We start from the raw sequence: 14,653 nt of genomic DNA, 5'->3' as shown, positions 1-14,653 counted from the left end.
TAATTAATGCGTAATAATTTAATAACAATAACCCAACATTGAGCTGTAGGCGGCGACTCCTTTTGTATTACTTACTCCAGAAAAGGATCTGATTACATATTATTCTATGGATTCGTATGCCAATATTTGAATCAAGAATAACATCCAGAGCATCCAGAAAAGTTTTTCCACAAAGTTTGTGTGGAGGAAAAAAGAAAAGTTTGCGCATACGTAAGCTATGCGCGATGACGTCACCCGCATGCTCGCGCTGAGCTTGTTGTGGCGTTCCCTTCCTCCGCATTCGTCCCTCCGTGCTGCCGCCGGAGTTAGCTGCGAGCTGGAGGAAGGTCTCTCTGTCGTGACAACCCATTCTCATAAACTTTTCCAAGTCCAGGTCGTGCCTGAAAGACGGAGCGAGTATTGTCTGTGTTTTCGATGCACGGGAGTGCCCTGGGAGCTGCGAAGGGAGAAGGTAGGTCTCGCCGCCGCCGCCGCCGCCGCCGCCGCCGCCTCCGCCGTCCGTGAGTCCGTCAGAGCTTTCACTTCAGCCCCGGCCTGACTACCGCATTGCTTCCGACACACGTGAAAAAGACGGGCAGAGGAGGCCTCGGGAACTTTGTAACCGACCAGAGGCGACGTGAACGTAACCGGCGTTTATGTCCGTGTGACTTGGGCGGTGTGAACGTGTTCTTTCTGACTGTTATACCACCAAGTGCCAGCGGTGCCAGCGGTGCTGCGGCCGCGGTGTGTCATACAAGGGTGACTTCATACCTTTTTGTGTGTGTGCGCGTGTGTGTGCGCGCGCACGTATGTGTGTATCTTTTTAAGTAAGCATGCTGCGTTAGGAAATTCTCAGTTTTAGGCTGTATTATACTGTATGTCATAAGGTTGCCCAATGATCTAACCCTTAGACCTATTCTGATGTTACTAACGTTCACGTTACATTGAGCCAAATGAATGACATGTTCGTAGGACGAGTGTACAAACACCACCGTTGCCACGAAAACGGGTATATGTGATGAAAGCTAATGCTAGTGCTATATTTTATTTGGCATGGTATGTCAGAGGCAAGTTTCTGCGTGTCAACATATCAGCCACCACGTGTACATGGAATTAATCTGTCATGTCTCAAATGTGTACAAGCATCAGGTTGACACGGGTTGTTATACAGTACAGTGAGATCGTAGTACATATACACACAGTACAATCCACATGTAAAAAGGAAAACAAGATTGTTCCATGGAAAGTATCAAGACCCTTCCCCCATTAACACATCTTTAGCATCATTCATCCTTTTCAAGAGACTGGTGTTACACTCTCCACTGGCATCTCTAGTGCAGCAGCAGGCTGGATGTAGTCACCCCTGTGTGTAACTGCCACATCAGGATGAGATGCAGAGTCTTCAGGCCATGATCTGATGTCATAGCCAACTCACTGACTCCCAACCAGCTCCTAACTGAGAGCCGGTGCCACGTCAGACCCCTGGGCCCCACTGGACTGAACTGAACAGTAGTCATGAGCTTGGGTAGAGGATGGGGAAGGTCATTTCTCGTATTAACTTCATGATAAGAGAAGTGTTCAAATAAACAAAACCACATGCCTTTTTAACTGTGGATTTTAAGGGACAAGAAAAAGAGAACATCATGCTTGTCTGCACATCTTTCATTCATATTAATATACATTGTAATGCCATGATTAGGACTGTGGTATATGGAGAAAATCAAATCAAATGACAATAGTTTTGACCAAATACCTTAATATTGTTAAATTTGGGGTGACTATTGGTGCCTTCAATAAATACTGACACTATGAGATTTTTTTCAAATAAATAATCATCAGTAATGTGGACATGATGACAAAGTGGGTAAGGCAAATAATACAACAGCTAGAACAGTCTGTTAAATTCAGAAAATGACATCACTTTACTGCAATGCAGCCTTTAAAACCAGAAAAAGACAAAGCTTATGCTATATTACAATATCCAAAATATAACACAATGTCTAGTCTCATATCCCAATAGTGGCATAATATTAATATATTGCCCAGCTCTAGCCATAATAAGGCATTCTGACGCTTTAACAAAAAGATTGTAATTATTTATGGTTATAAGATTGATATGGGCTCCATGGTTATGGGAGATATCAGAATTTTGTTTGGAAGAAAAGGTCAGTCCTTAATTGTAGAGTTGGTAGTTTGATCCCAGGCTCCCATTGTTCACGTGTTAAGGTGACCTTTAGCAAACCACTGTCCCTCAAAATGCTCCAGATGTGTGTGTGTGTGAATTTATTCCCCCCCACACACCCAAGCACTTGCCAAGTGAATTTAATTTGTGTTGGTCTCTATAAATACAATTACTTTACAAATTGGTTAATACTGGTCCTAACGAGAAAGCAACCAGCTACATTATTCCTACATAGAAAACAATACACTGACCGGCTGTCTTTGCAGTGAAAGTGCTCTTGCATGCAGCCTTTATGTTTGGGAAGCCGAGATTGGTTATTTACAGCGTTCTCTGAAGAAACATCTATGATCAGTTTGTACATTAGAATATCTATTTGTTTAGACCAATATTGCTACTGTATACAATTTGTGTTAGTTCCCTAACTTCTGTTTTGTTTACTGTAGTCATTCTGCAGTATGACTAGGTACTATGATTGGGTACAGTCCACAGCCCCAGGTTTTTACGACCCTCTGGTTGGTTAAATTAGCATTAAAAATGTCTCAAACTAAATAGAAAATAGGTCTACAAATTGTATCATGACACTGTCATTATTACTAAGGTCAAGCAATGTGATTGTACTGCTATGATTAATGCTATGATTACATCTTCGCTAAATATATCAGTGATGTAATAAGTAGTTAATCTTGTTTAGTCTTTCCTAGTTAAAATCATATTAGTCTTTGATGTTTCCCACTTGTAGCCTACTTGCAATGGCTTAGATTTCCCTCGGTGACGTTAACTTTAATTTACACTAATCAAGCCCCTTTTAAATTTTAACAAGTTCCCCATTGGCAATGCTGTCCAGAACAATAGCAGGTGTCTGCTGGTGTCTGGCTGGCTTTTTGAGCATACATGCAATTTCCACCTCACTGTCAGCTGTTCTCTGTCAGACTCCATACATATCTATGCTGAGTCAACTGTACATTTAGCCTGTAGTTGTGCCTCGCTTGGCAGTGAGTGAAGGAGTCTACATACGCTGTGCTTGCAGCAGCTGAAATCGGTTATGGTTATGATTAATAGCCACATTAAAAGTGTTCTTTCATTTGATGTGTACATCAGTGCACCAGACTTTGAGGTAAAAACATACCGGAGAAAGATATTCAAGTGCCACTTTTAGCCAATGCAGCCTAAAAGCTAAAACGGCAGAGCCAGTATTTTTCTCAGAGGGAAAGATGTTGGAAAATATTTGTTGCATATGGTGTTCAAATGGGGCTGCACGGTGGTGTAGTGGCTAGCACTGTCGCCTCACAGCAAGAGGGCCGTGGGTTCAATTCCCGGTCGGAGCGGTCCTTCTGTGTGGAGTTTGCATGTTCTCCCCGTGGCAGCGTGGGTTCTCTCCGGGCTCTCCGGCTTCCTCCCACAGTCCAAAGACATGCTGCAGGTTAATTGATCTCTAAATTGCCCATAGGTGTGAATGTGAGAGTGAATGGTTGTATGTCCCTACATGTGCCCTCGATGGACTGGCGGCCTGTCCAGGGTGTCCCCTGCCTTCGCCCTATGTCAGCTGGGATAGGCTCCAGCGCCCCCGCGACCCTACTGAGGATAAGCGGTATTGAAAATGGATGGATGGATGGTGTTCAAATGCTGTGGCCTAGAATCCATGCTGCCTGCATGTTAAGGGACACCTTAGCATGGTGTGTCTGCTGCACCTGCATTTTAAAACATAAAATATAATAATTGGGAAAAGCTGTTCTTTGAAAAGCTCTTCTTTGAAGATCAAAATATTTATTAAAATATATCTGTTAATACCACTTTTTACGAGGCCACAGGGAAGATGGGAGGAACCCAGAAAAGGGCAGAGGTGTGAGGGAATGTCATGAGCATAAAAGAACGACAAAGAAAGACAAAGCCAAGGAAAATGGGAAGACTGAGAGAAGCAGGAAGAAAGTAAAGGTCTCTGCAGCTCTCCCCTTGGGTGCAGTGAGAGAGCCAGCTGGATGTGTGTGTGTGTGTGTGTGTGTGTGAGAAGGAGGAGAAGCTGAGAAGGCAGAGGAAGAAAGTAGATAGAGATGAAAAACATTCATTTTTCATCTGAGTAATGCGGTTGCAGTCCCACACAGACTACACATGAAGCCATATTTCTGTCGGTGTTTACAAACGTATTTAACTAGATCAATATTTTAAAAATGAACAACGATGGTGACAGACTTTACTGTGCCGTGATTAACATGGGGATGAAAATAAATGTTCAGCAAATAATACTAATAAGAAAGTAATGTACAGTATATGTATGTTTCCTATCAAATTACTTATATATGTAAAAGGTACCAGACCGTAATACACAATATCAGTTGATTCATTTTGTGTTAGTTTTATCCTTAGATAAAAAAAATGGCTTCAGATGTGTTCTTTTGTTCGTTCGTTGTAGTGTGACCATAGACTGTATGGTGGTACAATAATTTACTAAATGAACATCATGCTGTAAAGAAGAAGACATACAATTAGCGACTGAAACCATAAAGTCATATTTACATGTTAACATGTTTATGTTACTGAGGGTAATAAATTAAGTGAGATGTAGGGTCAGCTGACAGTTTGTCCACATCTACTTACTAATGTAGATTACTGCTCACTCACTGCTGTTCTTTATAATGCTGTCCTAGTGTCAACGCTGAGACAGTAGCTTTACAATTCACCCAGCTTGAGGTGTTCTTTTGCTCCATTCGATCACAACCTCTCCCCTGCTGCTTCTTTCTGTTTCACATTGTGTCTCTCTGACCAGGAATATCAGCGAGTGTCAAACAGACGAGGCTAAAATATCATACTCCATTTAACTGGCTGTTTTCTGAAGCAGTGACAAACGGCCGAGACTGCTCGCTGTTGCATAGCTACACAATTGTGTGTCCTCGCCCACACACACACTCACAAACCCTGGCCAAGAATAATACTCCTCCTCCACTTCCTGCCTGAGGAATCAATGCTAACACTCACTTTTTTATGAACACACAAACATATCAAGTGTTAACAACAGTATCAGTCACCATGTGCGCATCTGATGGCTGTACACACACATGTTGTGAAGCTGAATGTGAATCAAAGAGTAATGAACATGCTTACGCCTAATGCTCATTGCATCAGTGTGTGTGTGTGTGTGAGTGTTATGTATGTGTTTACTGGGCGCAAGTGTGTCAGCATGAATTTAGATATAGCAGCGAGAGCCTCGGGAGCACCCAGCTGTGAGCTGCCTCTGTTCAGCACTACACACACACACACACACACACACACCAAAACATTTTGCAGCCCCAATCCACAGATACCGTTGTCAGATGTACATACTGAGCAGAAAGCGGTGATGGAGTGGTTGGCTTTAGGACTGGGCTTGAAATGGAGGGAGTGATGCCAGGGCCTGACAGATGGAACCATATTAGGCCGCGCCATTCACTGTGGATCATTTGAGTGATTCGGTGGACTGGAAAAAAAGGTTTCAAGTTTCTTTGTCAGTGCAATAACAGCATCACCCTGATTGAGGCGTATTAACGGGCTTCAAATTGTTCAGCATTCTGCACGGCCATCTGAAAATAGATTTGTGTACAGCTGAACTGCCTGGCGGGAAATCAGTCATGCTGTTTGGGCGTTAATCTGTTTTTTTCCCCCTCTGTGTGTGTTTTGTTGGCCCCCTTCAGACAGCGCTGGTGGTCCTGACTGTTCATCAGGATGAGTGAGGCAGAGGGCCAGTTCTACAGCGTGCAGGTGGGAGACTCCACCTTCACTGTACTCAAGCGCTACCAGCAGCTCCGCGCCATCGGCTCCGGCGCCCAGGGCATCGTCTGGTGAGAGGCTATACTTTTATTAGCATTTCAGTGATTGTGTCACCAGCACAGGGTGTTGGTAATAGCCACAGTCCTGCCAAATTTGATACATATGGCAGTTGTTGCATGGGGAAAGAAAAGCGGTGGGACTATTTCATGGCTTAAGTAACATCTGTACAATGACAAGGGAAAATGTCTGCTGTGAAAAAGGCATGTTATGTCTGTAACATCAAGTTTCATTTGATTTCCTCTTGAATAGCTTTAAAATGAGAGAAATCATCTTATTCCTCACTGTCTGACAGTGTGACATATGCAGTTCATTCTTTACTAACTTGTCCTCACACTTCATTAAAGCTATATGATGTTTACCTGGATAAACTATTCTCACTCAAGGTGTTTTGGCTGCATCGTTGCATTAAATGGAAATATTCTAAATGTCTTGTGCATAATTTTATTCAAATATAGCCAAATATTCAGACCAAAATGTGGTACGGAAGTTTCATTGACAGTAGAAATGAAGAGGTTCTTTTTGATTGATTTTACTGAGATTCTATTTTTCCTTTTGATATGGGTCAGTTGGTTTTGCACCACTGTTAGGTCTAAATTGTTGTTCCATGACAATATATCAAGAAAACTAATGGCCACATTTCCATGAAATTTGCTGCAGACATTATTATGGCCCTGATAAAGTTTTTGGATACAAGTCACAGACCTTTTTTTAGGTACCACCGTGAAGGGACGATTTCTACCTGTTCATAAGAAATATCAGACTTATTGGTGAGCATGAGCAATTTCAGGATAAGCCCTTTCCAATAACTTTAACCCAAGTTCTACCCTAAAGAACAATGTTAGCTGTGGATACAAGGCTTCCCGTAAGCTAATAACTACACTGCAGTGAAATTAGCTTGTTCTACTGTGGAGCTGCAAAACAAATTAATTCCTTTTATTTGGGAATTTAATTACCTGCAATTCTTTCTTTGTGTTGACAATAGATGGGTAGCTAGCTTTATAGTTAAACAACAGCTTTTCTGTGCAGAATGCATATATTGTCTTCCTTGATAACCTTTGTCTGTCTGTTCCCTCCTCTGTGCAATGTGCGACCAGCTCTGCCCTAGATTCAGTCCTTGGTATACCGGTGGCAGTCAAAAAGCTGTGTCGACCCTTCCAGAACCAGACGCATGCTAAGCGTGCCTACAGGGAGCTGGTGCTGCTAAAATGTGTCAATCACAAAAATGTAAGGCTTACATTTAAAGGTTCACATGTTTTAAAATCTGTCTTTGTGGAAAGCAATGATCGGGTGCACATATGTTCTTTGGTCTAATCACACCTCCTGCTGATACTGGCCATTAAGAGATCCTTTCCTCATGTGTGGGGTTACAAAATCCGCAGTACTTATTTTGTTTTTGTGCTATATGCCTGATATATTAAATACTGTATTATAACATAATAAAGCAGATATAACTTTTTGTATTTCTTTAATTCTGCAGGGCAGTTAAAAACTGCTTGCATTCAAATGTAAATGTAGCTTGTATCCTCACATCTTCTCATGTATTGTTTCATGAGACACTTCTGAGTTCAGAATTACATTCCACTTTTATTTACCTGATGTGATACAGTCGGATTGGGATATGACTGGAAGCACAAATACTTTATTTGTCTGTTGTTCTAAGAAATACTGAACTAATGTACAAACTTGAAAAATGTAGATTACATTTCTTGCCCACGCTCTGTCCTCCGTTGGCTAGCTCTCCACAGTGGAGTGGCTGTAGATGGGAGAGTAACAGTGGACTAACGGCCTGTCTCTCTGCCTGCAGATCATCCGTCTGATCAATGTGTTCACGCCTCAGAAGTCCCTGGAGGAATTCCAGGACCTGTGAGTGTTTTTTGGCTTCAGCAATCTACTCTGTTCTTCTGTCGGATTCTGAGAGTTTAGCTGAAGCTAGCATTTAACTAGCATCCCTCTATGGACCTGTCACCCTCTGTATTGCACTGTGTTGCTTGTATATGCTCTTTCTGCTTTAAGTGCTTCTTTGCGTTTGACACCGTTCTTTTATAAACTCCTTTACAACCTCTTTACTTAACCTTTTAAACCCCAATCTATTTTCTAGGTTTCTGCTCGAAATAACATACCCAAACTAAAAAGGGTGTATTTCTGCAACCACAAAGGCTTTTTGAATAATGTTGGTGTTATAATAAAAGCAAACCATGTGTGCTTTTGTTCAGATGTGTAAATATTATTATATTTGTTACTGGTTAAGAGTAAATAAAGATGAAAGACAGCAAAAGTTGAATTTCCCGGTTCGCCTAGAAAGAAAAAGCACTTTCAGAAGGATTATCTCCTGGAAGGATGCACAGCAAAGGTCACGCTCATAGCACATTATGGGACCAGTCTCTCTGCAAAGTTTGACTTTGAAAAAGTAAAGCAGAACAAAGTTAGAGAGGTTTTAGTACAGATTCATTAGAATAAATGGGCATTTGGGCAATTTGAATGTTCTCATGTAATATAGCAGTCTTTGTTGATTAGAAGAAGAAAAATGAATAAAAAAAAAAAAAGCCAAAGATAAGCAACATTTGTGACTGTAAGCGATAAAGCGATTCATGTTGCTGTGTTCTTTGGCTCATATCTCGGTGATGCTTTGGTGCAGAAGACATTTAGAATCTGTGGAGTCCTCTTGCTTTTTGCTATCTGGCTTTTTCTGATAGCATCGAGCGACGGGTTTCTAGTTCCGGAAACGTGCTGAGTGGGCTGACTCCTGACAAAATGATGATTATGATATTTTAATAATTCTTTCAGTTGGTGTTTGAGTTGTGTGGTAATGGCTTACAAATTCTTGTAGCACAAGTTCTCTTTTTTGATTTGATGTATAACATCAATATATTTGCTCATGTTTATTGTAAGGTTTTACACAGTCTAACTATAATGTGTAAATTGCCCCCCATATGGGTGCCGTGGGGTTTAAAAGGTCACTCGTATCTCTTGTCCTACCCTTTAGGTATCTTGTGATGGAGTTGATGGATGCCAGCCTATGCCAGGTGATCCACATGGACCTGGACCATGAGCGGATGTCCTATCTGCTCTACCAGATCCTCTGTGGCATCAGGCACCTGCACTCTGCTGGCATCATCCACAGGGTAACAGGATGAGGATTAAGTGTGCTGTGGGCTCTATGTTTATAAGACACAGCCTGCTCTGTTGCACCTGTAACCACATCCAACAATGATGTCACCCTGTACTGGCACACCCTGGAGAACACTTCCACGTTACTGCTTGGAGTGGATGGAAGACTTTCAACTGGTGTTCATTTAGCATTTAATCAAGTATCCAGTCGTAATACAATTTATATATTATATAATAGTTGTCCATTCTTCTCTTTCTCCCGCTACCACCTGTAGTGAAATATATACCTCATTATTATTGTTTTTTTCTCTCCCCGCAGGACCTGAAGCCCAGTAACATTGTGGTGAAGTCGGATTGCACTTTAAAGATCTTGGATTTTGGCCTGGCTCGGACAGCCTGCACTAACTTCATGATGACCCCCTACGTGGTGACCAGATACTACCGGGCCCCAGAGGTCATACTGGGCATGAAATATAAGGAGAATGGTAAAGACAGGCACGCAAAAAGAACTGTAGTTTTATAGATCCCTAAAATGAATAAAGCTCCACCAACACTGCTCTGTCCTTTTACAATCATTTTCAAAATCAACAAAGGTACTGTGAAAACTAGCTCAACTACAAGGTGATATATAAAACATGAAATATCACATAGCGCTAGGATCAGAAACAGGAAGTAGTCGGAAACCTTGTCAGGCATTCACAGTGAATAGTGTAGCCTGTCCACAGTTTAATTTTATGATGAGACTTGACCTTCAGTGTTTTGTATGATCTGGAGACATAAACAGCACACAGAGTGAAGAGAGAAGTTTAAGGCCGTTTGCACATTTTAAAGCGAAGTGTCAACTCACACAGTGTGAGAGAGAAAGAGAGACAAACTACACACATCTTACTCTTCACACAGGCAAAGTGATGAAGAGAGCAGCAGCTGTGTAAACTGATAAGCAGAGATGCAGAGGCGAGGAGAAAGGCCTGGAAGGCTGCGTCTGGTTTCCAAGCCAGAGAGAGAGAAGAAAGCCAGCCTTAAGATAAATATGATGAAAGCATCTGGCCATGGCACAGCTAGAGAATGGACCAAAATAATGCGCGCTTGTGTTTAGCATTTCTGCTGTATATTTAGCATTATACTATGTGGTTGATGTTATGTGATCAGTATTTAATATGTTTTCTCCGTGTTTATGTTTGCTTGTGTTCTCTGTTCCCAGTGGACATCTGGTCAGTAGGGTGCATCATGGGAGAGATGGTAAAGGGCAGCGTCATCTTCCAGGGCACCGACCGTATCCTTCACTGCTCTCACCGTCTATGTCGTTGTCCCACTTCTTCCATCTTTTCCCCGATAAAATCTCCATGAAACATGAAGTATTTCACTCATTTTGACAACCTTCTTGTCTTATAGTTCTTCCAGCACACTTTCCCACTTTCACCCTCAAAACATAATCTGTTGAATAGGACCACTCAAGATGTCCAGCACACGGTTTATTGCCCTCTTTGATGATTATTAATCTATGGAGTTGTTTTTCAGATAGCTATAGTCCCTTTAATTGATACTGGGAATTAAATTGAAGCAATTCAAATCATTTGCATATATATTGGCCGTTTCTCTGTTTCTAATGGGTTTGGTCACCTCTACACTCACCAGCTCCTTTTAGTGGCACCCTCGATTTACACCTGAGAGGCTGAAAATGAATACAGGGCATAGTGCGATTCCAGGATAGATTGCTTTTCAGCGGGGGAAGTAATAGCTTTTTACTGCAGTTGTAAATCAGGCAATGCTCATATCTTTATTGTTGTGCTTTTTAAATGTCTTAACCACCATGGATTGTCATGACATTTAGTCCACACATTCATGTGGACGAAATGTAATCACTTTGGTAATAAAAGCACCATCGTTAGGTTTCAGTTTGTGCTAGACTTTGGTTTATGACCAAATAACTGCAACACTAACAATTTTTCCATCAACCTCAGCTCTAGTTTGTGTTTTCTGCTAATCTACAAATGTTAGTAATCAATTGCTAATATTAGCATTAAGCTCAAAGCACCACTGTGCTTACATGCAGTTTTACATATCTGCTTGCATGACTGTTGTCTTGTTTTTATATTTATATGTTAAACCATAGAGTTTCAATTTCATGTATTTGTCTCTTGATCCAATGCCTTATCAAATCAAATAATTTGCATCTGAGTTCTCCATAACAAGCGTATTGTCCAGACATCGACCAGTGGAATAAGGTGATTGAGGTTCTGGGCACGCCCCATTTGGAGTTCATGAACCGACTGATGGAGACGGTGAGAAACTATGTGATGAACAAGCCGCAGTATCCTGGCGTCAGCTTTGCCGAGCTTTTCCCCGACTGGGCCTTTCCTTCTGACTCAGAACATGACAAACTAAAGAGTAAGAAATATGCACACTAAAATACACTTCTTTACCTTCAAATGCATATATATGTATAATTTTTTTTTTACCCTAACATATACTGTATATTTAAGAGTATTGTCAAATGTATCGTTTTAAAATCTCTTACCAAGGACTCTAACACAAAGATGGTGGTTAAATAAGGGCTTTTGGCTACAGTATATTGATGTAATGAGACTTTTCAAAAGTGAATCCCTTATACAACTACTTCAGTGATTGACCATGTAGGTCAAAGGTTGTTCTGCCCCCATCTGTGGCATTTAGAGTTAGCAATCACAACATTGAAACGAGAATAAATCTTGACATTCCCAGAGTGGTTACCCAACCCTGCAAGGGGGGAAGTAATCAGTTTTCACAAAGACAGCTTAAATGAAGTGAGGTCATGGGCCTGTTTCCATAGTAACATTACCCTTCCTCTGTTGCCATTACAGCAGGTCAAGCACGGGACCTGCTTTCCAAAATGCTGGTCATTGATCCTGAATGCCGCATCTCCGTAGAAGAAGCCCTCAATCACCCGTACATTCACGTGTGGTACGACCCCGGAGAGGCCGACGCGGTGAGGATCCTGCTGCAGTGGTGCTTCACTGTGACTGTGTGGGACCGCGCTGATGTATGTGTGTCTTTTTGTTTCACAGCCTCCTCCCCAGATTTCAGATAAACAGCTGGAAGAGAGAGAGCACTCCATCGAGCAATGGAAAGGTAGGATGCACTGCCCTCTAGGGAAATCTATCAGCAGTGCAGCTTAACCTCCCAAGAGGAAACCAAACCCAGCCTTATGAAGAATTATGTTTCTTACATATCTATATGCAGATATACTGTATTGGTGCTGTGCAAAGCATTCAGAGTTAAAGCAAATAATCACCATTGTGGGATAAAACACTGCCAAATCATTCAGCTAACACACAATTGGACAAACTGAGAACAATTGTTCTGATAGAATGACCACAGAAAGTTCATCAGCCACAAGTTCACGATTCTGAAATCCCTGAACTACACAATAATAGCACTTCATGTTCTGCTTTTCTACAGTACTCATTTATGAAGAGGTGATTGATTGGGAAGAGAGGAACCAGAATGGACTGATGAAAGAAGACTGTTCAGGTACAAATATGCATACTCTTCATACATTTTCTCCAATATTGGACACCAGACAGAGTGGTGTCAGAGCATAATTAGCTTCAACTTAATACTGGTTTCCTGAAATGTGTCATTGTGTCCACAGCTGTACCATGAAAAATGTATAGGAAATGCTCTGTCACTCTAAATATTACCTCAACTTTGTTTCCCTCCATTGTGTGCGTCATGTGTCAGATGTGGTGTCAGGTTCAGCCTCCCAGTCGTCATCAGCCAACGACATCTCGTCCATGTCCACGGAGCACACCGTAGCCTCAGACACAGACAGCAGCAGCATTGACACACTGACGGGGCCGCTGGACGACAGTCAGTGAACACAGTCCATGGCCTCATCTTTCTGCCTGCCTCAGTCCTCCACTCGTATTTACAATATCCAAATATCAATCCACCATCAATTTCCTTTCACTCCCCCCTCATTTTCTGATCTTTTTTTTTTTTTTCTTTGTCCCTTTTTCCTTCTGTGTTTTTCTTCTTTCTTCTTCAACGTCAATAAATAGGTCTATTTTTCTATTTTCTTCCTGTTTATGATCTGCTGATCTCTCTCCATACAACATCAAACTTTTATTTTGGACTGCTTCCCAGAGGTCAAAGCTGTCTATTAGGTCAAAGGTTTATCTTCTTCTTCTTTGTGGATGCTGTTTACCATGATCAAGTATGTATGATGTATGCATCCATATTCATGTTCAGGTTACCAGGAACAGGTGGGGGAATTGTTGATGGTTCCGTATGCCTTTTGTTTTAATAGTTTTATTTTTTTAGCAAATATTTTCTTGAGACCAGAGGTTATCAAATTAGAGTAGACACGCACTGAAAATAGACCACAGCGTCCAGCCGCTGTCATGCACGCCAATAGAACAAAATCTTAGCGTAAGTTGATGGCACCGATCTGATATCCGTCTGATGATGATCAAACACTCATCCAAAGTCTGAACGATCTTTTAGCTAGCGCACAGATCTCCACAGTGGAGCTTTCTGCACCGTTTTCTAATTAATTGACTTGAGTGATGTGGATAATAAGATTTTCCTCCCGACAGCTGGGGGAAGCTGTGGCTGCAGTGTTACATTTACTTTCCAAATATAATGTACTGTATGATGAGGTGATGATCTGACACTTCTAGTGACTATTGAACCTGTCATTACTAATTAATACAGTGTGCTGGTTTTGTTATGATCAATATTTCTGTAGAACTGCACCCCCATTGGACATAAGGTACCGACTAACAATGTGTATGTCAGAACAATATCATATTCCTTTAAATTTGGGAGAGGCAAAAAGATACATGTAGTATTTATTTTTGTTCTCTTGCTAAATGTTGAACGCAATCACATTGAGGTCTGTGTAAAATAAGCCTCTTGTCAAAGCGCCTTTTCTAAACCCTTCCATTAGCCACACAATTCACCATGAATCAGACATCATGTAGATAAAGGCAGTGAAACACAAATAAAGGTGTTCAACTTGCATGAAGGCGTTAAAGATGCCAATAAGATACCGTAGTTCTAGTTATAAAGAGAAATCCGTTCAGGTCAGTTCTCTTACTTGCAGTCTCTCGATGTTCTTGGTTCTGAAAGCCTGTTTGATGCAGATGTTGTATTTTTTATTTGTGTTGTGCCTTGTGAGCCTTTGTGTGTGTGTGTGTTATCAAAATGTACTGTGCACCGCTCTCCTTCATTATCCCCTAAGTCTAGGGAGGAAGTTGTCTCCTCAACAAAAAGCAAACATGTTGTGGTTTGAAGTGAGGATGTGACTGTGGGGCCCTGAAGGAAAGTCTGGACCTTGGAACTCAAGACGGAAACTTAAAGATGAGAGGAATGGACTGTGGAGCTGCTTTTTGCAGGACTGTTTGCACATTGTGATGGACATGCAGAAAGATGACACTATGGAGTCACAGAGGTTTTAAATGTTGCACACTATGCTTTTCCCTTTTTCAAAACGTGACCTTATTCTTTCAGTCATGCCTTAAATGAGCTGTGGAGTGGCAATTTCACTCTCACACATCGTATCAGATAAGGTTTGGGCATTACACTGCTACAGACCTGTTTACC

General features: G+C 41.5%; 1 protein-coding gene across 1 annotated transcript; it reads left to right on the top strand.

Annotated features, from left to right (window-relative positions):
• Positions 1–234: 234 nt before the first annotated feature.
• mapk9 (mitogen-activated protein kinase 9) lies at positions 235–14,436 on the top strand. Its single transcript, XM_034543290.1, has 12 exons — positions 235–451; positions 5,824–5,970; positions 7,054–7,183; positions 7,764–7,822; positions 8,943–9,081; positions 9,387–9,552; positions 10,269–10,340; positions 11,273–11,455; positions 11,908–12,032; positions 12,112–12,175; positions 12,506–12,577; positions 12,788–14,436. Exons 2-12 carry the CDS (start codon positions 5,855–5,857, stop codon positions 12,922–12,924), a joined length of 1,263 nt encoding a protein of 420 aa, XP_034399181.1. The 5' UTR covers positions 235–451; positions 5,824–5,854; the 3' UTR covers positions 12,925–14,436.
• Positions 14,437–14,653: the final 217 nt, after the last annotated feature.

This window comes from Cyclopterus lumpus, chromosome 10, assembly GCF_009769545.1.
Source record: "Cyclopterus lumpus isolate fCycLum1 chromosome 10, fCycLum1.pri, whole genome shotgun sequence".
In the NCBI taxonomy this organism is placed as follows: Eukaryota; Metazoa; Chordata; class Actinopteri; order Perciformes; family Cyclopteridae; genus Cyclopterus; species Cyclopterus lumpus.
This window is presented reverse-complemented; position numbering and strand designations above follow the sequence as displayed.

What these genes read in the sequence shown, in the direction of transcription:
- mapk9 (XM_034543290.1), top strand. Translation starts at nt 5,855, where the DNA reads ATGAGTGAGGCAGAGGGCCAGTTCTACAGCGTGCAGGTGGGAGACTCC. An exon ending in CATGAAATATAAGGAGAATG is followed by an intron (nt 9,553 to 10,268) that starts GTAAAGACAGGC and finishes CTCTGTTCCCAG; the next exon opens with TGGACATCTGGTCAGTAGGG. An exon ending in CTCCATCGAGCAATGGAAAG is followed by an intron (nt 12,176 to 12,505) that starts GTAGGATGCACT and finishes GCTTTTCTACAG; the next exon opens with TACTCATTTATGAAGAGGTG.